A 22,854-nucleotide genomic window follows, 5' to 3' on the forward strand; every position below is an offset into this window, starting at 1 on the left:
CAGAGTACACTGTCAGTCACAAAGAATACACACAACTGTGAATGAGGTCTGACTGAGCCACGTCCTCGCTGTGTGCCCTAGCCTTTCTGAACTTCAGTTACCACAATTCATACACCTGAGAAAGCAACTCCTTCCTCACTAGGCTTGTGAGAGGACCCTGAGAGGACCCTGGGAGGTCAAGTAACTGACCTGTACCTGACACCTGATAGGTGCTCACAAAATGCTAACTGCTGTTGTAGTTACCTGGTTACTGTCTCCAAATAGGATGCATTCAGGGAGAAATATCAGGGAACCTCATACAGGGAAATGGTAGGCATCTTTTCCATGTCTACTTTTCCAACGAGCAAACTGAAGCTCAGAGAGGTCAGGTGAGCTGCCTTAGGTCATATAGCAAGCAAGAGGCTGACTGAGCCCCCCACTGGAGGTCCCCTGACCATGGGACAGAATGAGGCGCTCTTTTCTCTAAGCCACAAGGAGGTGGCCTGTCTGTGGTGTCATACATGGTTCAGACTGGCTAGGGTAACACGGAGATTCTGAGAACCTTGTGGGAAGGGCCCCATGATGGGTTATCAGAGGACTTGGGTGCTTTAGAGATGAAGAGGTTGCTTGTGGAATAGCCTTGGTTGTACAGATTAGGTACAGCATCTTGGGAAGAAGAGGGAGGGAAAGATGCAAGGGAGGAAATGAAGTGCATATTTATTATGCACCTGCTATGAGCTGGATGCTTCCCAGTATGCTATCTTTTTTAATCCCCACAAAACTCAGAGGACCGCTAAGATACAATATACTCCTTTTACAGGCAAGGTTATTGAAGATCACACAGGCTGAGTAAGGGATGCTGAATTCTTCAATACGATCCATCCCTTTCAGAAGGAACTGAGTGGGCCTGGTTCTAATAGTCCCAGGAGACCTCTGGTGTGCTTCCTGGCATATGAGTGAGTGGGAAAGGCTCTGCCAGTCCCCAATCCCCCACCCCTCTCTTCACGCAGCCTCAATCTGTCAACTAGGCCAGCTAGCCTGTCTATTAATGCTGACATTGATTTGGACAACCAGGCCAATCAAGAGCCCATAATTACTGAGAGTTTTAATCAACTCATGCCAATTCAGCTGCCGCTCAATTTGTGCTGGACTTTGGTGTTGACAAAGAGGGAAGGGGTGGGCATGCAAAAAGGATTACGGGGATCAATAGTCCTCAGTAATGAAGGACAGCATCTGCAGGCACCACCAAGGGGGCCTGGGACTTCAGAGTGGAGGAGACAGCCTGCCCTTGTACCCCAGGAGAGCTCCCTGGCATAGAATGAAAACCACCACCCTGCTTCACCTCTGCCTACACCTGGATCTGAAAACAACCTAGGCACCAGCAAGCAGCACCTGTTCTCTGCAGGATCCAACCCTCAGTATCTCTCTGTTTCCTCTTCCTGAAGAAAAGAATCTTATGTATTCTTCAGAGCCAGCACTCCCATTACGGGGCATACATCCAAAAGAAAATAAATGGTTCTACCAAAAAGACACATGCAACCATATGTTCATTGTTGCACTATTCACAATAGCAAAGGCATGGACTCAACCTGGGTGCCCATCAATGGTAGATCCGATTAAAAAATAATGTGGTGCATATACACATGAAATACTATGAAGCCATAAAAAGGAGAAAATTATGTCCTTTGCAGCAATATGGGTGCAGGTGGAGGCCATTATCCTAGGCTAATTAACACAGGAACAGAAAACCAAATACCACATGTTCTCACTTATAAGTGGGAGCTAGGCCGGGTGTGGTGGATCATGCCTGTAATCCCAGCACTTTGGGAAGCCAAGGCGGGTGTATCACCTGAGGTCAGGAGCTCGAGACCAGCCTGGCCAACATGGTGAAACCCTGTCTTTACTAAAAAGACACAAAATTAGCCAGGCATGGTGGCAGACATCTGTAATCCCAGGTATTCAGGAGGCTGAGGCAGGAGAATCACTTGAACCTGGGAGGCAGAAGTTGCAGTGAGCCAAGGTCACGCCACTGCATTTCAGCCTGGGCAACATGAGCGAAATTCTTGTCTCAGAAAAAAAGTGGGAGCTAAATATTGGGAACTCATGGATATAAAATGGCAATAACAGACACTGGGGACTTCTAGAGGGGACAAGAAGCCAGGGAAGTGAAAGGGAAGGAACAGGGACAAGGATTCAAAAACTACTTATTGACCAGTATGCTTAGTACCTGAGTGATGGGATCAATTGTACCCCAATCCTCAGAATCACACAATACATCCAGGTAACACACCTGCACATGTACCCTCTGAATCTAAAATTAATGTTGAAATTATTTAAAAAAAAAATCAAATTCTAAAAAACTGTAAGTTGTAGCTCAGCAGTCTCTGTGGTTATCTTCCTGAGCTCAAAAAGCAGGAGAATGCTGGGGAGACAAAAATATAACTATAAAGTGAATCCAGACACTGTCATTTCCTAGCTGTGTGACTGCAGGCAAGTCACTGCACCTTTCTGGTCCTGGTTTTCCTGTTTTAAAATAGACTCAATAATAAATAAACGCCTCCTGGCATTGCTGGGAACATTCGGTGCTATCACGAACGAGAAATCCTTGTGTGGAGGTTCCTCCTTCCTTTCGATGTCCCATGTCAGAAAGAATCAGTTCTCTTTTTCTCCCATGTTCATTATTCTTTTCCTAGCACAAGCTCCGTTCTGCCAGGTGGGATGGTTTCTGGGTCACAGTCTGTTTCCCCATGAGTCCACAGCTATTTGGGGACAGGGACTGTAATACACACAGCTTCCTTTTCTCAGCCCAGCACATGGGAGGGACAGACAAGCCAGTATGCAAGGCAAATATGGCCTTTGGGGTCAAGCAAGCTTGGGCTCGAATCCCATCTGTCTTTGCCACTCATTAACCATGTAATGTTAGTAAGTCACTTCATTAACATTTGAACCTCAACTTTCTCAAAGTAAAATTAGCCCAATTGCACCTACTCAAAATTGTTATGGAGAAAAAAAAAAGGGAGACATTTAATGTCCCTAATATAGTGTTCGGCACAATGGTAAGATCCCGATTGTTATAAAAGTTGGTATTATGATTATTATCACTCTTAATATTCAATGTTCAGTAAATATTTTTGGAATGTAATAAAATGTCTGGTTGTTTTGCTTAGTTTTGGCTTGAGTTCCAGTGAAATACCAACAGGCCATTATCCCCACATGCCAGCCATCTGTGCAGCATTCAACACACACTTACTGAAGACACCAGAAAGGAAATTCAAATGCTTTCAGGACATACTGTGGGCCAAGCACTACAGGAGGTGTTTTCCTTATACTGCTTTGCTGAAGCCCCACAATTCTATGAGATTGCTTTTTTGAATTGAAGCCCCACAATTCTATTAGCCTGATTTTTGCAGAAGAGAAAACAGAGGCTTTGTGGCTGGATATGTCTTTCCCTTGCAGTAGCAGAGCCAGGGTAAAAACATGGGGGTGTTTGACTCCAGGCCCCTGCTTTCTCCACTGCACCATACCATTCCTTTCCTGTGGAGGCGCCAAGAAGTAGAAAATATGAGAGTTCCTAACCTCAGGAAGAATCTGGATCGATGGTAGAGATCAGGTAAATTCCAAGAGGGAGAAAAGTCGCAGTTCAAAATGGCTTATGATAAAAAATGTGCCTAACAACAAAAAACAAACAAGCCGATTAAAACACAGGCAAAAGACTTGAACAGACATTTCCCCACAAAAGACATACAAGTGGCCAACTGGCACATGAAAAGATGATCAACATGATTAATGAATCATCAGCGAAATGCAAATCAAAACTACCTCACACTCATTAGGATGGTTGTTACGAAGAGTTCAGAAAATAATGAGTGTTGGTGAGGATGTGGAGAAATTGGAACCCTGGTACACTGTTGGTAGGATTGTAAAATGGTGCGGCTGCTATGAAAAACAGTATGGAGGTTCCTCAAGAAATTAAAAATAAAACTACCATATGATCTAGCAATCCCACTTCTGGACATATATCCAAAAGCATTGAAAACAAAGTCCTAAAGAGATATTTACATGCCCTTATTCATAGCATTGTCATTCGCAATAGCTTAAAAGGTAGGATCAATCAGTGTTCACTGACAGATGCATATACACACACAATGGAATATTATTCAGCCTTAGAAAGGAAGGAAATTCTGACACGGGCCGCAGCATGGATAAACCCTGAGGATGTTATGCTAAGTGAAATAAGCCAGTCATAAAAAGACACATGCTGTATAACTCTATTTATATGAGGTGCCTAGAGCAGTCAAATTCACTGAGATGGGAAGCACAATGGTAGTTGCCAGGGGCTGAGGGAAGGGAGAATGAGGAACTATTTAATGGGTGTAGAGTTTCAGTTTGGAGAGGTAAGTGCTGTAGATTGGGTGTACAACAATGCGAGTGTGCATCACCGTCCCAACTGTTCGCTTTCCATGCTTAAGGAGATGCATTTTATGTTCTGCATACCTTATCACAATTAAAACAATTTTAAAAATGTATTTTAACAAAAGGGAAGAGATAAGTCATGTTTCAGGACGGTTTGTGATCAAGAGCAGTGCTGGAATGGCGGCATGTTACTGCGACACTAGGTTTGCTCACACACGCTGATCACAGCCAATGATCTGGATAGATGCTGCCCGCATTTCCCATTAGAGGAGTCCCAGGGAATTGGAGGACACAGGTTACCATCCTTGCTTTGGGCACATCCCTTCCCTTCTTTGGCCCTCAGTATTCCTAACTGTCCAATGAGAAAAGTGGGAGCTGGTCTGTAAGGGGTTTTCTATCTTGGACATTCTGTGGTTCTTTGCCAAAGGTCAACAGAAATTCCAAGGGAGATAGGTTCTGACTGCAGACAGCTCCCACTCCAGTGCAAGCAGCTTGAGAACACGCCTGCAGCATTCCCTCTACAGCCTCTTTAAATGGCTGGTCAACCTTTTGGTGGCAGTCATGAAGCCTGCACAGAGCGAGGGTTTAGTTCAACAAATGCCTGTTCAGAGCCTACCGTCTTCCAGAACTTACAAAGCCTTAGCTCTGTTCTTAAAAAAATAAATAAATAAAATCTAGTCTAATGGGGGGGGGGAGAAAAATAAGTAAGAACATTCTTATAGTCCATGAGGTTTTTTATAAGCACCAAGGGCTGAGGGAGAGGAGGCCAGGGAACACTTTCTTAAGAAAATCTGCCAAGACTCCTGAGGAATGTCTATTCAATAGCTATTTGGTGATGGTAATAAATAGCCTTTGAGTAGCTCATTAATAATAATAATAGCTAACACTGGTGCTTACCATGTGCCAGGCACTGTTTCAATGTGTTTTGAATATTAACTCATTATGTACACAGTCTGATGGTATAGGAATTACTAGTCTACTCATTTTACAGAGGGGGAAACTATGGCACAGACAGCTGTAGCAACTTGTCCCAAGGATATAAGGCAAGTGAGTAGCACAGTGGGGATCTGAAGCCACACTATGCTGCCTTTTATGGTGTGTTAAGCTTTCTAAGTTACTTCTTCATCTGTTATATTTTTCTAGCCTCATGGATACAGGTACTGATGCCGTTTGGAAGAATCAATCAATCAATTAATCAATCAATCAATCAATCCTGAGATGCAGTGATGTAAGAGAACTTCCCAAGATCATATAGTGATTAGGTGTGGGGTGGGACAGAGACTTTAGTCAGGTCTGCACTGCTACAAAGCTGCGCCCTCTGGGCTGATGGCAAGGCTCAGTGAAGGAGCCCTCTCTGTTGCCAAGGCAGAGGCTCTGTCTTCACCTGGATTCAGGGTGCTGGGAGGACAATGAACATCTGCTGTGCACTCCCCATATGCCAGACACACTGCTAGCTACACTAATTTATGAAATCTTACTTTGGGAGGTCGAGACGGGTAGATCACGAGGTCAAGAGCTCGAGACCATCCTGGCTAACATGGTGAAACCCCGTCTGTACCAAAAAAAAAAAAACAAAAATTAGCTGGGTGTGGTAGAGCATGCCTGTAGTCCCAGCTTCTCGGGAGGCCGAGGCAGGAAAATTGCTTAAACCCGGGAGGCAGAGACTGCAGTGAGCCGAAACTGTGCCACTGCACTTCAGCCTGGCACCTGGAGACAGAACAAGACTGTCTCAAAAAAAAAAAAAAAAAAGAATTTATGAAATCTTCCCAGCAACCCAGAAAATAATGCACCATTATTTTTAACACTCGCTGATGGAAAACAGAAGCTTGGAGAGGGAAGATGATTTGCTTCAGGTCTTCACCATAGATGCCTGGATGTCTTTCCATTTTCAGAAGCCTCATGTCCTCTTACTTCTCTGAGTAGCAAAGAGCCAAGGGAATTTTGTTACAGACAAAGTGCAGGGAAGTATTTGGGGAAAATGGCTTATTGTGACATTGCCTGAGCACTTATTATGGAACCAGGTCTCCTTCTAAGAGCACTGAATGCACATTAACTCATTCCTTCCTCACAGCAACGCTGGGTGGCAAACACCATTATTATGCCCACTTAACAGATAGGGATCTGAAGCACAGCCCATGGAGGTATACTAAGTTGATTAAGGTCAAACAGCCAGTAAATAAATGGTAGAGCCAGGAAGCCTGGCACATGAGTCTCTTCTTAACCCTTCTGTAATGTTTCCTCATGCAACAACCATGTAAGGTAGTATGACACGGGAAAAAGAAACGTGGTTTCTCTTATCATATACTCTCTCACAACACAGTCAATACAACACTTCTGTGACCTCTGGTCACCAAGAACGTCTGGCAATTTCTCTCTGCCAGCAACCAATCCTCCGGCAGATCCTTGAGCAGACACCAGCTGGGTGTCCTCTAATTCAGTTGAATTCTGACACTATCTAACTGGAGATGGTGTCAGATCCCACAGGTTGAGGGGATTAAGTCCCACAAGCCTGCCCCCCATTTCCACTGCCAATTGTAGGCCCCAGGTTATTGTACCTGTGCTTCTCATGACCACCTATAAATCAGGGTTCCCACAGTCCTTTCCTTAAGTTCCATTACCTTGCTACAGCAGCTCAGAGAACTCAGGGAAATACTTATGTTCCCTGGCTTATTATAAAGTATACACCATTAATAGAAGATGGAAAAGTTGCACAGGGTTAAGAATGTGGGAGGGGGAATGGAGTTTCCATGCCCTCTCTGGGCACATTATCCTCCAGGAACCCCTATGTGCTCCACTCTCTAGAAACCCTTGAACCTAGTCCTTTTGGATTTTTATGCACACTTCAATAGTTAGACAGGATTGATTAATTCATTGGCCATTGGTGATCAACTTAACCTTCAGCCCTTGTCCCCAGTCCAGAAGCTGGGGGTGGGGCTGAAAGTCCCAACCCTCTAATCATGCCTTGGTCTTCCTGTGACCAGCCCTCACCCTGAAGCTACCTAGTGGTAGACAGCTATCAGTCAACTCAGTATACAAAAGACACTTATCACTTTGACGATAACAAGAATTTTAGAAGCTATATGATCAGAAACAGGGATAAACACCAATATATATTATATGGCAGGTACTATTATTTCACCCTATTTTGAATACTGAGGAGACTGACACAAAGAGGTTTCAAGCAACTTGTTTCATTAATACAGAGGAAGAGGTCGAGACAGGATTTGAACCTGTACAGTTTGATACCAAATAACTTGTGCCTAGCAGTGAGCTACTTATTCAGGGGTCAGGGCCAGCCCTTCATTAGGGCAGGCTGGAGACATGGACTTTGCCATGCTGCAGGGTTTAATGAGCTGCTGTCTCTTCTCCATCTCTTGTCACTAAAAACTCAATTTGCAGCTTGCGGCTGTGTCCTCACATCGCACCTTCTCATTGATCACCCGGACGGTGAGGGAGAAAGATTTTATAAGCTAGTTGGCTTTGCAAAGCACAGAGCAGCAACCACTGAGCATATGCTTCTGTGGGTATATATTTATTCAGCTTATGTTGAGTGTAATTTTGGACGGTATGCATATTTTATTTTTTGTTGCAGAGAGCAATTTAAAGGAAGAAAAGAAAAAATCCTTCTCTGAATGGAGACAGATGTGATATATGTTGGACCCTCAGGGGACTGAAAAGGTTGAGGTTCCCAATTCCAGTGTTCTGGGAACGGAAGTGAGTGGAAGGGAACTCACAAGTGCTGGGAATCCAGCATTGACTCTGACACCCACAGCAAGGCCAGCAAGGCACTAACCACTCAGTCCGGAGCAGAGCCCTTCAAGGTTTTATTCCCAAGGCTTCCCAGTAGTCTGTCTGACTCTGTTCTCTAGATGCTATGTACTGAGTACTAAATATTGGCTGATGGGTTAAGTGCACATCATCCCCCTTTACTTTCCCCACTACTCCATGTTGGCATGCTGTTATATGCGTGAGAACACAGATACTACACTGCCCAATGTCGTCAACTGGAACAGCAGGAATCTGTATGCTGGGAAGCCTGACTCCAGAACCAGTGCTCTCAAATCCCCACCGATCTCATCCAGTGGTTACTGGAGTCCTCAGCTTGGGGCCCTGATATCCATGCTGCCAATTCCTAGCTGAGTGACGATGAACATGTCACTTCCCTTTCTGAGTTGGCTTCCACACTCACAGAATGGAGACTGGGATACCATTTTGCTGGGTGTTATGAAGATTTAGAGATTCAAAGTTACACTTAAAAGTCATTTGAGACATTTGTTCTTTTTTGCTCCCCCCCCCCCACCCCGCCCCTTGCCTAAAAGGTTCTCCTCTTACCCAAGATGAACTCAAGATGTAACATTTTAAAATGAGCTTTAGGAAAAAACCTGCAAGGGTTTGGACCAGCTGGAGAAAAAAAAAAAAAAAAATACGCTCATGTGGGCGCCAAAGATTCAAAGGAGATAAGCAGCGGCCCAAACCAGAGTCTACACCAGAGCGAATCATTATGAAGGTTCATCTTGTCGTTGTGCAGAAAGGAAGGATCCACGTGTGACTTGAGGGAGTAGGATCCAAAGCGTCATTTCTGGCTCTGTAAATAGACTATGGGTTCTCTGCTAGTTAGGCCACAGTGTCTCTAACGTTAGGGCCCGGAAGAGAATCTGACACTGCAGTACTTAGCTGGCAAGCTCTGAATGCAGTTAAAATTCAAATGAAACTGTGGGTTGGCTAATGACCAATTTTTGCTTCAACCAAAAAGAAGCTTTACCTAGCTCGGTGAGATGTGCTAGATGCTGGAGAACCCATTACCAAGAGTCAAGAATACAACCAAATAGCAGCTCTGTGCACACCTAAGCATGAAAACTGTAAAGCAACATGATTAGCATAAAAGACAGGGTCTTGGCTACTTCTAGAAGGGAGGTCAAGGTCAAAATGGGAAGTGAAGGCCTGGTGGGTGTGCTGGGGGAGGGCTTCTGCAATGCAGGCAATATTCTACTTCTTGACGTGGGTGATGCTTTAGAGGACAATTGCTTCATTAGTTGAAAGTGTAAATAATGTTTTATACATTTTTCTATATATTATATTGCACAGTAAAATTGCTAAAGATCTATGTATCTTATAGTAAAAGTACTAAAAGGACATGTCAAAATGTTAGTGGTAGTTATTTGAGGTGGCATGACTGTGGGTGATACTATTCTTTATTTTTTCTCTATATGTTCTAAATATTCTTGTATGTGTATATAATAAATTCATAATTTAAAAAACAAGTTTTTAGTTGAATTGCTTCATTACCTAAATAAGGCAACAACAAAACGTGAAGGTCAGTTCTCCTACTTCTGCCTGAAATTCCTCCAGTGGGAACCTCGTCTTCTCCCAAAGGTTCAACGGGTGTGAAAGAACAGCCTTCCAGAGTAAGTTGAGGCTGCCAAATCCCACTGGCTCTTATAAAGGCCTATCTGCAGTGTCTTCTCTCTCTGGATCCAAGTACATCTTTGACTTAGGAACTGTTGTGGGGAAGGGAGATGCCCTGAAGTATCAAGTTTAACTCTGAATTTGTAGGAAGGACAGGAGCTTAGCTGAGGATTACAGTAAACAGAACCATGCTGAGAAACAGGGTCCCTTAATCACCTCGGACTGTACTATCCTCACTATAATGGGCCTGGAAAATCACCCTTCCCTTTCAAGTGATGATAAAGAAAGTTTCTGAAAAGCAAGGAAAGCCAGAAAAGAATACTATGTTTCCCAGCTCACCAAGCTCCTCCCTACACAATAGGAACTGATCTTGGGAAGGCAGGTTATGGCACTGGGTTTTGCTCATGCCTGACTACTTTCGCTGGGCCCAGCCGCAATATTGTAAGGTACGGGGATCATTCCCATTTTATGGACCAGATTAGACAGGCTCAGATACATTCAGCAATTTGCCCAAAGTCACATAGGTTCCCTGTTACAGGGCTGGAAATTTGAATTCAAATCTGAATCACGGGTAAGTCTATTCTTTTCACTGGACTGGAATTCTGATTAACTAACCCATCTCCCTCTAAGAATGTCTGCCACTCAGCTCGGGTAGAATTTTCTCAATGAGGAGAAAGGCTATTGAGTGTTTAATGAAACCTTCTCACTGTTTGCTCACTCAAGGGAAAGGGATTTCAAAACTCCTGAGCTAGTGGGTGAAGACTTCTTCAAGCAGATATCAGAGATAAGCTGAAGAATACAGGCAAAAGGATAAATTTTATTAGTTATAAAATTTAATAATAATAATAATGTCATTTCTCATCCACTTATCCTCAAGCTCTATAATGAAAGATGAAAGAACGATGATAAAAATAAAAGAGGTATGCTATCCTGGGTGGAAGAGAGTCCTACATGGGTATTTCAGACAGCTGGGTTCTATCTAAGCATAGCTCTTGGACTCTTTAGCCTTAATTTGATCATCTTTATTTATGACCCAAGAAGGAAAGAATACAGACACACACACACAACAGATATATATATATAATGTACATATGTATATACACACACACACATATATTGTTAAGATCAAGCTAGAAAGTCAGTTGTCTTAAAAAGAAAAAAAAAAAAGCTCTAGGAAAAGCAGAACGTTCTAGTTCTGACTTAGAAAATTGTCCTAAAGAAACACAACTCTAGGCATTTATGCTTCCATTTTTGAACATACATATATAAATTCTTATTTATATTTGCTTATGCATAGAGAAGAAGTGTCTGGAAGGACATATATCTATCTATATATACACCAAACTGTGGCACATTTATCTCTAAAGTGGGTGAGTAGTTAAGAAAAGGGGCCTTGATTTTTTTTTTTCTTTATACATTTCAACACTGTTCAAGTTTCTTTTATTTATTTTTTTTTTGAGATGGAGTCTCACTCTGTCACCCAGGCTGGAGTGCAATGGTGCGATCTCGGCTCACTGCAACCTCCACTTCCTGGGTTCAAGCGATTCTCCTGCCTCAGCCTCTGAAGTAGCTAGGATTACAGACACGTGCCACCATGCTCAGCGTTTTGTATTTTTAGTAGAAACAGGGTTTTCTACCCGCCTCGGCCTCCCAAAGTGCTGGGATTATAGGTGTGAGCCACCATGGCCCAGCCTTATTTTATTTTATAATGAGAATGAGCTACTTTTAGAAAAAAAATTGTTTTAAAAGGAAGATTGATGACCAGATGGAGAAAATACCTTATGAATGCAAAAATATTATTATTATTATTAAGATGAACACAATTATTACAGTTTTTCATTTCAGAGCTAAGAAGGTGTCCGGTGATCAGCATCCCAATGCCTCTGGAGACACTCACTGGTGTTAGGCACAGCCACTGTTTAGGCACAGCCACTGAGAACTCTGAAGTCATGGCTTCCGACTTCCTCCAACCCTCAAGGCAACAGCAGACCCAAGGCCTCATTTACTCTCCTCTGCATTGCCTCCTGCCTCTGGGCCCTCTTACAGACATTGTGTACACGTCGCTGGATGCCACTTCCCAATGTACTACATTTCTTCTATCTCTCCTGCTCAGAGACCCTTTAGGCCACATACCCTCGCCTGCCCTTGGACTGCATTCTGAAAGAAAAGCAGCACCTAAAACAGTGTGAAACACCAGATGCTCTATTGCTCCTTATAAAAAAAGTCATCCACACCTTCACCCAAAATCATGAAACACTAATACAATTTGAAAACTGTCCTTACAGACTTCTGGGAATCTGTAACCTCCCCCTCCCAGGTTCACGTAATTCTCCTGCCTCAGCCTCCCCAGTAACTGGGACTATAGGCACGCACCACCATGCCCAGCTAATTTTTATATTTTTTAGTAGAGACAGGGTTTCACCATATTGGCCAGGCTGGTCTCAAACTCCTGACTGCAGGCAGTCCACCTGCCTTGGCCTCCCAAAGTGCTGGGATTACAGGCATGAGGCACTGCACCCAGCCTGGGAATCTCTTCTAAAGAAACAGCTCAAAAAACAGAAAGTGGCTTCTACCCAAAGGTGCTCAGAGTAGCAGTGTTTATAATAGTCTAAATCTGGAAGCAATCAACATGTCCAACCAGAAGACAAAGCAAAGGCTGTTATGTTCCCTTTTGTGAAATATTGGGCAATATCAGTGATACATACGAATTTGTTCCGGTTAAAGGTTTTGGTATCAACCTGCTTTGGCCCAATTTGGCCCACATTCCCTGCTCTAGAACTGAGTAGCTATGTGGTCCTGAGCAAATTACCTAAGTTTTCTCTGGCTCAGTTTTCCCATCTATAAGAAAAGGGATAATAATGAGATCTACCTTAGAAGCTTTGGATCATAGCAAGCACTCAAACAATTTTAGCTCTCATCCTTGCCACCACCGCCATCCTCAACTCTGCATGAGATATCAGATAATAATAACAGCAACCGTGTTTTGTGCCTGCTTAGGGTCGTGTGCTGGCCCATTGCGTATGCATTATCTTAGCCCTAAAAGCAGCTTTGGCAGGCATAAGTATTATTATCCGTGTTTTACTCAACAGGAACTCGAGGCTCAGAGGCTTTAAGTAACTTTAAGACACATGGCTAGTGAACGACAGGGTAAGATTTTGGCCCAGGTTTCTTTGATGCTAAAAAATGTGTACTTAAGCACCACAGTGTCTTCCTGGAGGTAGGGGATGGTAGTGGGAGATGATAGCGGAAGCAGTGATTTATGCAGGGCTTGCTGCCAACAGGTGGGAGAACCAGGAACGCAGCTTCCATTTCCTGCCTCCAATCTGGGACTCCCTTCTCATTATACCCCCACACTGTTATTTCAGGAATCAAAGGGTAAAACCCGTCACTTTGGAGAAAGGAGGGCTGCTTCCTGACTTTAACAGATAATGACTGCCACACAATAAAACCAGCTTACCAGAAATACCATCAGACCCAGCAAATCCAAGTCCCAACAAAATAAAGTAAGGGGAAAAATAGAGAAGGCTTCAAATGTCATGAGAAGAATAAAATATTTAATGTCATAAAAGGGTACATAGGCTTCATAAGAATGCCACACATAATAATCTTGGAAACCCTATTATCCCACCCACCCACCACGCCTGCTCCAAATTCATAAAGGAAGGATGCAAAGGCACAGCTCTTGATTGAGGAGCTGCTCCCTCCTTTTCATTTCCCAAACTTTGAGTCCCGTGGGGAAGCACTGAATCAATGGACACAGTACAGTTCCAATTTCCTTCTTCACTGACTATTCCTATGTCCTTTCCCAACACTCATCCTCTTTAGCTTTCTCTGGATCTCTGGGATGCAGAGGAGGAGGAATAAATACTGGACATCCATAGAGGGTAAAGAGAAGAAAGTGCTCTTTCCTTTATGGCCCCTGACACTGGGGAAACTGCCTTATCCCTAGGGAACTATTCTCAGCCTTTTGAAGGTGTCATCTGATGAATTAAAAGAACGAATTTTGAAGTTTGATAGACTTGGGTGTGAATTTCCGCTCTGCCTTTACCTGGCTGGTTGGATTTGGGCAAATTTCTCATACTTTCTGACTCTTTTTCCTTATGGATAAAATGGGAGTAACAATAGTGCTTGCCTTATAAGGTAGCTGCGAGGATTTCTAGGGCCAGGCACACAATTAGTATTGAAACGCTGTCTCGCTGTATCTGTGTCAGTAATACTAGACCGGCTATTATTTATAGGATTTATTCATTTATTTTTAGTAACTTTAATAATATCAGGCCTAGTAATACTGATCAAGATATTTAATACATATAGAGAATTCTCTGTCTGTGGACCTATTCAACCAGAGGATACTTTGATGAAGACACCAGGAGGGAGATGCGTCATCCTGTAAATCCTGTTTCTCAACCCAAGAGTCTGAAGTTATTCCCATAAAAACACCTGCCTGTTGCCTTTGCAACTTTCTGACAGTTTTTATTTTTTATTTTTTGAGATGGAGTTTTGCTGTTGTTACCCAGACTGGAGTGCAATGGCACGATCTTGGCTCACTGCAACCTCCGCCTTCTGGGTTCAAGCAATTCTCCTGCCTCAGCCTCCCGAGTAGCTGGGACTACAGGTGCGCACCACCACGCCCAGCTAATTTTTGTATTTTTAGTAGAGATGTGGTTTCACCTTGTTGGCCAGGATGGTCTCGATCTCTTGACCTCGTGATCCACCGGCCTCCTAAAGTGCTGGGATTATAGGCGTGAGCCACCGTGCCCGGCCTTCTAAGTTTTTAAAAGGAAAAATAGGGCAAACATCAGTCCTCTCATTTTGGATTTTGGCTAAATCTGTCTCATTTGTCTTCTGAATCTATCATACTCCATGCGGCTGATCTGCAGGGATCACTTTAGCCGTGAAAGTCCATTTCTGGAAAGGCAAAACAAGTCTCCAGGGCCCAGACCCCATGGAGGCTCAGCCCAGTGGTGCTGTGTGGGAGGGTTAATGAGCAGGCAGGCAGGGCAGGGCTTCCCCTGGTCAGCAGGGTCTGGGCTGTGCTCCAAGGTGATTTCTCACTCTGCTGATTGTTCTTGCCAGTCTTCCCCATCCCTCTTGAGTTTTGTTCCTTTAATTACAGCCCAATTGAGTCATTAAAAGCAGGAAAGGATGAGGAATGGAGAAAAGCAGTCTCTCTCCCTTAGAAGAACCAGATTCCAGGTTTTGCCCCGCTCTGAGCAATGCTATAAGATCCCAGACCTCTAATAAATGGAAATCCGCATGTTTATTCATCTCGACTTCTAGAAAGGCAGACTCTTGTAGTTGTCTCTCAGCACCTCTGTGCCAACAGGGGTCCTATGATCTTTCCTAATATCTGGCAGGCCAGATGTTTTCCTTTGGGTCAAAATGAAAAAAGAAAAAGATGGGGCAGAGGAGGCAGAAATGTGACTGGGTGATTTGTAGGGTGAATTAAGTTGAGGAGTGTGGGATTGGTTTGAGATTGGTCTGGAATTCAGAGGCTGGGCTGAGAACTGACACTAGGGGCTCCTCCTAAAATAATACATCATTGCTCTCAAGGACCCAGAGAATATGCAAACCTTCCACTGCCCTTAGTCCTTCCTATGAAGGCCCTAACAATTTAATGTTGCTCGTCCTTTCTATCCTCCTTTCCCATTATGTTTCTCCCCATACCCCAGTTTCTTACCAGACAGTTTCATTTTTCTCATGTGCAAAGTGAAGGTAATACTAATAATATCTAGCTCATAATATTACTGTAAGAATTAAGTTGGTTAAAAGAAGCAAAACACTTAGAACCATGCTGGACGGTCTTTGTCTGGATGGTTGCTCTTATATTACCAGCTTTTCTTTTTTTGTAAAATGGACATGATGGTACCATGTAGTTACAGGCATTAGTTGCCATGAACATAGGCAAAATAGCACATAGTAGGTGCTCAGTTAATGCCAGTTCTCTCTTACGACTACTCTTTTCTCTGCAATACTCACACCAATCCTCTTAGATATTCTCACACAGAGAAACAAAGTGGTTTGTTCAAGGTTATGCTGCAGTCCTGCTGAAGCCTATCACGTCTTCTGAAGGAGCTATTAAAACAAGGTGTAACTCTTGTGCTGTTTTGCTCCTGCTCCATTCACAGTGCTGGATACAGGACTGTTGCCAAATAGGTAATAATACCGTACAGTGACAAAGCTGATGCTGTGGGGCCATCACTGTTGGAATGCTCAACTGGAAACGCGTCTTGGAATTAAATGTAGATTGCATTACTACCTCCTGACATGAATTGAGCAATTTCTGTATCATTCTAGGCCTGTGTTTTTCTGTTTGTACAATGGGAGAGGGTCCCTTCCGGCTCTGCAGCCCTCATCTGTATCCACGCAATGGGTAAATGGGTAGATTAAAGATGGCCACACATTATTTGCTACTCTTCTCATTGCCAGGGGAAATGTAGCTCTCTGCGCCTTGAATCTGGGCTGACCTTAGTGACCTGCTTGACCAATAGAATGTGGTGGAAATGATGTTGTGAGACTTCTGAGGCTAGGTACTAAGAATCCTTCAGTTCCTGCCTAGGTATTTACAATGCTGGATCCTGGGATGGTTCCTTAGTAAGCCCAGGCTCCATGACGTGAGAAGTCCAAGTCAAATGCGGAGCGCATGAACAAACCCTCTATCTAGTCGACAGCAGCTCAGGTCCAGCACAGCCAGTGTCAACCACCAACGGTGCCAGTCGTAGCCCCAGACAGGTAATAAAGGATCCCTTCCGCAAATATCTCCTCCAGCCCCAGATGCCCTATCTGTCTTGGATCAGAGACAAACCAGCTGCACCCTCCACGTAGCCTTGATTCACAAAACTGTAGACAAAACAAGAGTGTCTGAAGCTACTGAGTTTGGGGATAGTTTGTTACACAATAATAGCTGGAACAAGGAAAGGGAGCTATGATCTGATACTTCAAAAGGGGTTGAAGAGGACAGAGAGTGATCACCAGATTGTTTGGTGTTGGGTTAATCAAAAGGCTTCCCGTGCTGGGAAAACCAGAACAACATAAAAGAACGGCATTAGTGAAATGCGTCAGGGGGCAGCAGTTACTTAGAGATGGTTGTGGAAGTGTCCTCCATGCGGTGCTGTGATTAAGTGCTTACAGTTTTCTTTGTTTTTGTCCTCTATCTTGATTAAAATTTTGCAGTGTTTATAGTGCCACACAGAATAAATGGACCCATAGCTTACATTTCACACTGTGCCTTGCTGACATCATTATGTTTGTCAGATTTATAACATTTCTAATACACAACAATTTTTCACTCTTGGAAACACTGAAGGGGAACACAGGCTCTGTCTATTTTCTCCTGTTTCATTCACAGTTACCTTCTCTATCCCTGGTCAAGGGGTATAGTCTCCTTGGAAATAATTGAAAATAAAAATTATATCACAATTTCTAAAATATATTGTCTATTGTTTCACCTTCCTCATATGAGCTTTTACCTGTTATCGGTATTTTATTGTGATTGTAGCAAGTTACTATGCAATTGGTGGCTTAAAGTAACACACATTTATTGCTTTACAGTTCTACAATTTAAAAGTCCACCGCAGAGTAAGGAGATCAAGACCATCCTGGCTAACATGGTGAAACTTCATCTCTATAAAAAATAAAAAAAGTAACCTGACATGATGATGCATGCCTGTAGTCCTAGCTACTTGGGAGGCTGAGGCAGGAGAATGCCTTAAATCCAGGAGACAGAGGTTGCAGTGAGCCGAGATTATGCCACTGCACTCTAGTCAGGGTGACACTGCAAGACTCTGACTCAAAAAAAAAAAAAAAAATCCAACTCGGGTCTCAATGGGCTAAAATTTAGGTGTTGGCAGGGTTCCTTTCTGGAGGTTCCAGAGGAAATCTTTCTCTTTGCGTTTCCAGCTTCTAAACACCACTTCTCTTCCTTACCAAGTAACTCTCTTTCTCCAGCTTCACAGCTGGCAATGCTGCCTCTCTCTACCCCACTCCTCTGCTTTCCTGAGCACACTCTGATAATCCAAGATACTCTCTTTCTTTTAAGGTCAGCTAATTAGTCATCTTAATTCCATATGCATATTTAATTCCTGCTTTCATCGTGAAAGGTAACAGAATGTAGTCCCAGGCTCTGAGAATGTGGACATCTTTGCAGGGTCCATTATTTTGCCTACTAGACATCTTATGGCCATCCCCCATTTGGGAAACTACATAGCTGACAGATACATTATCCAAAGGGAAGGTTGCCACAGCAGAACCAGAAAACTGAGCAAATATATGTCAGATTTTTTAGTCTTGTGTTTCGAAAGTTGAGGTCTAGAAGGTAGACCTATTATAGAAGGTAAAATAATAATTATCATTATAATGACAGTAATGAAACAATAGAAGAATCTGTGGTCTGTTAGAGAATTACTCTCCCTCGTATCCACAAAAATGTAAAGGTCATTTGAGCTGGGGAAAGAGAGGAATGTTGAAAGTCAAACAAGGTAATCTAGAAAATGCTAATGAGTATCCTAAAAGGGTCCCATTCTCTATTCCCACCAGGCTAAGCCCACGAGTGGATGAAGGAGAGGAGAGGCTGCAGAATATCAGGTGGGTTTGAGGACTGTAAAGGCAAAGGGGTTCTGGGCATCTCTTGCTATATAGTGCAGGTTGACAGCAAGCATGGCGACTGCTCCTCCCCTGTGTGAAAACAGCCGACTACTGATCCTTTCCTGGCATGTCTAGATCAAAAGAGTTCCAGACAGTTTTCCTCAGATCCTCCGGGTGGAACTGTTGGACGTTTCTCATGCCCTCTGGAGGCTGGAAAAGCTATCTGATGGACAGAGCCAGCTGGCCTTAAATGACCTCCTGGTGGAGTAAAGCATATGAGGCAGCAGCTGTACTACACACCTGTGAATCAGGTGGGAACAGGGAGGAAGGAGAGTGATGGACAAGGGCCAAATGAGGCAGCAGGTACCAGATTAAAAAGTGATGGCCCAGCACCAAACACACCCTTAGCTCCTAGGCCTTTCAGGTACATCGGCCCCGTGAACTCAAAATTGTTCAGTGAAGACGTGGGAGGCAGAAAAAAAATGAAATTGACTAGAGTTCAGTTTCCACTAACAATGGAACAGAAATGAAATGAAATTCAATTACAGAAAGGTTATAGAACATTAGATATGCTGTGCTCCTAAATTTGTGTGGCCCCAAATATCATATCCATTACATACAAATGTCAGTAATGTGGTCTCATTACCTTACTCAGGAATGGTACTTTATAAATCCTAAATCAATGCCAATTATATTCTTTGAGGTCTTTGAGTTTTTGTTTTTTTAAGAAAAATCTATCAGTTCAAGAACTGCTGCTCCCTTTTGAAAGATTAAGAAACTGATGCTAATGAAGTCAGCAGAGCTGACTCCAAAGCTATGGTCATTCTAATGCCTAAATCCAGGCTTTAGCCCACTTCACTCAGCCCAGCCTCCTTTCCATAGAACTCACCTCAGCTCCCAGTGTGGGAAGGCAAGGCAAAGTGGCCCTAGCAGAAGGAATGACAGTGAAGACCTGGTCTTGATCCTATACCCTGCCACCTGGTGGTAAGACCTTGAAAAGTCACCTGCTTCCTGAGCCTGTTTCCACATGCCTGAGGAAATCTATTGCCCAGGTTTGTGTGAGGATGAGCTCTTAGCTTGTGGACATGCTTTGAGAACTCTAAGGTATTCTAAAAACACAAGGCATTATTATTTTATACCTGAAGGAGTTTCTTGTGTTTTTTATTTTTTGAGAAAGAGTCTTGCTCTGTCACCAGGCTGGAGTGCAGTGTTGCCATCTCAGCTCACTGCAACCTCTGCCTCCTGGGTTCACTCCTGCCTCAGCCTCCTGAGTAGCTGGGACTACATACAGGTGCGCGCCACCACACTCAGCTAGTTTTTGTATTTTTAGTAGAGATAGGGTTTTACCATGTTGGCCAGGATGGTCTTGATCTCTTGACCTTGTGATCCTCCCGCCTTTGCCTCCCAAAATGCTGGGATTACAGGCATGAGCTGCTGAGCCCAATCAGGAATTTCTTAGAATGGGAGCTAAGGAAAGAAGTTTCTCTTTAAATACATGATGGAGAGTCTACAGAGAAATGAAAGGGATTTAAAAATCTCAGTATAAATGTGTTATTTCCCTGTCTATTCTGAAGCACAGAGAGGAGCTTGCCTTACATCCACTGAACCCTGAAGTAGCAGTTTTAAAATTATATCCTTAATCTAGAGAGGAGGGTCTTTGACAACTTCATCAGACTGCTGAATTTTCTCTTAACCCCCAGGGAATGAATGTTCTTTCTCTTTTCCAGTTTATATGAATAAAAGACAAACAGAGACAAGTCCAGCCTACATGCGTGCACACACACACACGGACACACACACACACACACACACACACATCTCTGTATTTTGAGGTTTCATTATTATGGGACATCTATCCTAAAGGAGAAGGAGCTTGATTAATTTGAGAAAGAGAACTAATGGATAAAAGAAAAGAGGCAGACAACTTAATCCTTTCAGAAAGGTCAGCCTCACATTCTGGACACAATGTAGGATATTCTTTTGAGCTGTTTGTCCACTGGCTGGGTTTAAGACTTGAGCAAATCCTCCTCTCCCTCACTGGGTCTCACCTTTCCATTGTGCTATATGAAGGGGTAGTTGAGATGGTGTGAGGGAGACAGCTGCTGACGTATATCCATCTAGCATCTACAACTCCTGTTGCCAGCACCCCAGTGTTTCTTGAGAGTCTATGCCTTTCTCCATCTCAGGGTCATGCATTTCAGGTGTAGCTGCCTCCTGCTGCTAGCTCCAGGTATGGCTGGCTCTGGGATAAGCCCAGTTAATCCCCCTGACAAGCAATTAGTGCAGGGATGGATGGGCATGAGAACTAAGTTGACCCAATGAGATGCAATCTAGTGACAGTAGTTGGAGATACTAGGAAAGAGGTGTTTTTGCCCTGTAGGACTTGCATCCAGCCTGCAGCTGACCTGAGAATGGCACAGTGCTAAAGAAAGCAGAGCTAAGATAAGGAGGGTAACTCCAATGACCCTGCTTGAGCCCTTCAATCCAATTTTCTCCAGACTTTCACTTAAGCCAGTGCATTTCCTTTTTTTCTTTTCTTGCCTATACTAGCTTTAATTTCTATCACTTGTAATCCTCAGAATTCTAATCACTAAAATTTCTAATTGCCCATTCACCTCTGAAGATCTGTTGATCTTTAACAGATCTTCCTTGAGTCTTGAATATAGTTTCATTGCATTATCTCATTCTAGAAGCTTCTTCTTTGTATTGGTCTCCTGACATTTGTTGGTTTCTCAGCTGGTGTGTAGCTACATTAAGGGCCAAGTGTATGTTCTATCCCTTGGGTTCAGAGCGCCTAGTCCAGAGCAGGATTCCCATCCCTGGTTCTATCCTTCCCTTCTTGTTCTTCTTTCTTTTTTCTTTATTTGCTGAGATGGGTACTTTTGGGATGTTGAGCTGGATCAACAGATTCCCTGGGCTCTCCCTCAGTTTTTAAGATGCATATACTGGAAAGCCACTCTGTGCTATAAAGGGTCACAGGTGACTATTGTAAAGGTAAGTACAGCACACAGTAGGATACTGTATGGAAAAGAGGGTCACCTGCGGGGAGGAAAAAGGCTTCATAAAGATGTCTCTGGAGGATGTTCACTTTTTTGCTTCATAGGCTTAGAGAGAAATTCTTTCTAGGCAGAGAGAAGGTACAAGCAAAGGTTCTGAGGCATGAAACAGTCAGGCAAGTTCATAGAACTCCATCCAATTAGCTCCACTTGGCTCTAGTGTAGATTGAATGAAGTGATAAGAGATGCGGCTGGAGAGACTGAAAAGGGACCACAGAATGCAGAGCACTGAATGCCAGGCTCAGTTTCGCCTATGTGGCAATGTTTCCCAAGTGTATTTCCAAGATACCCGGGTGTGTGTACGTGTGTGTGTGTGTGAGAGTGCATGTGCACGTGCACACACACACACACACACACACACACACGTTAAAAACTCAGGTTCCTGGGACCTAGTCTCCTCTATAGAGTAAAAGCATTCTAGAGGTCGAACCCTGTATCTTAGGTCATTCCTATAAAACCATCAGTTTTGGCACACCCTCTGCAAGCAACAGGAACCCGTCACATCTTCCCCTGTGTCCTTGTCCCACACTAGATACTGAAATTCTAAGCAAACAAGGCTGCCTCTCCCTTCCTTCCTGTCTTTGCTTGGCCGTCTCCCCTCTTTTCCTAATGTAAGTTGACTCATCTTTTGAAGCAAAAAAGCCAAAGCCAAAAGCCAACTTCCCAAGGAAGCCTTCTATGAAACTGAGGTCCCAGCTGAAAATTTATCTTTTAGATCAGACAAAGCACCCCCTCTCCATACTAGTTACACCTCACTGACATCCCGCTACTATTGTATTCGCAGAGGTAAGGCATGCCTGGTCTAACTCTCAAATGGACTGTAAACTTCTGAAGGCCAGAAGTTCTCTAAGACCTATTGTATGGTGGGCACTTAGGTTATAATGTCTTGTTTCATTCTTCTAATGATTCCAAGAGGCAGGTTTAAGGATCTCATTTTACAAGTGAGGAAACCCAGATAGGCTGGCGTGCTGAAGGCTGCAGAGGCAGGTAAGGGTGGTGTGAGTGTGATCCTCCTGGCCAGTGTTCCCTCACAGGGCAGGGCTTCCAGCAGGTGGCCTTAGCACCTGGGTCAGTGCTATATTCCTGGGCCAATAGGCACTTACCACACATCCTGAGGAGTCCACCTGCCGGTCAGACACACACTTGAAGTTGCGAGTGCAGCCCCCATTGTTTCGAGAGCAGTCACGAACTGGTCCAAAGGAGGACAGCAGGTCATTGATGGTTTCAAAGTACGTGGACAGCATCGCTTCTTCCCTTGGAAAGAAAGAGAATGGTTAAACCCCAGAGACATCTGCATCCTTAGATTTAAGAAGAATAATGTGAATTCATTACATTTTAAGCCATAACTTATTTATTATAATCAGGAAAATAATAATCAATATTGTAAAAAGGAAACAACAGGTATACCATCATATGA

General features: G+C 43.5%; 1 protein-coding gene across 7 annotated transcripts in view; it reads right to left on the reverse strand.

Annotated features, from left to right (window-relative positions):
- Positions 1-22,854, reverse strand: part of ASTN2 (astrotactin 2) — a 1,016,905-nt gene that overhangs the window by 424,000 nt on the left and 570,051 nt on the right. For all 7 annotated transcript variants that reach the window (XM_078375313.1, XM_002743253.6, XM_078375307.1 and 4 more), the window contains one exon: positions 22,541-22,691. In XM_078375313.1, coding sequence (XP_078231439.1) covers positions 22,541-22,691 — 151 coding nt within the window. The remainder of the gene's footprint in view (positions 1-22,540; positions 22,692-22,854) is intronic.

This window comes from Callithrix jacchus, chromosome 1 (genome assembly GCF_049354715.1).
Source record: "Callithrix jacchus isolate 240 chromosome 1, calJac240_pri, whole genome shotgun sequence".
Classification (NCBI taxonomy): Eukaryota; Metazoa; Chordata; class Mammalia; order Primates; family Cebidae; genus Callithrix; species Callithrix jacchus.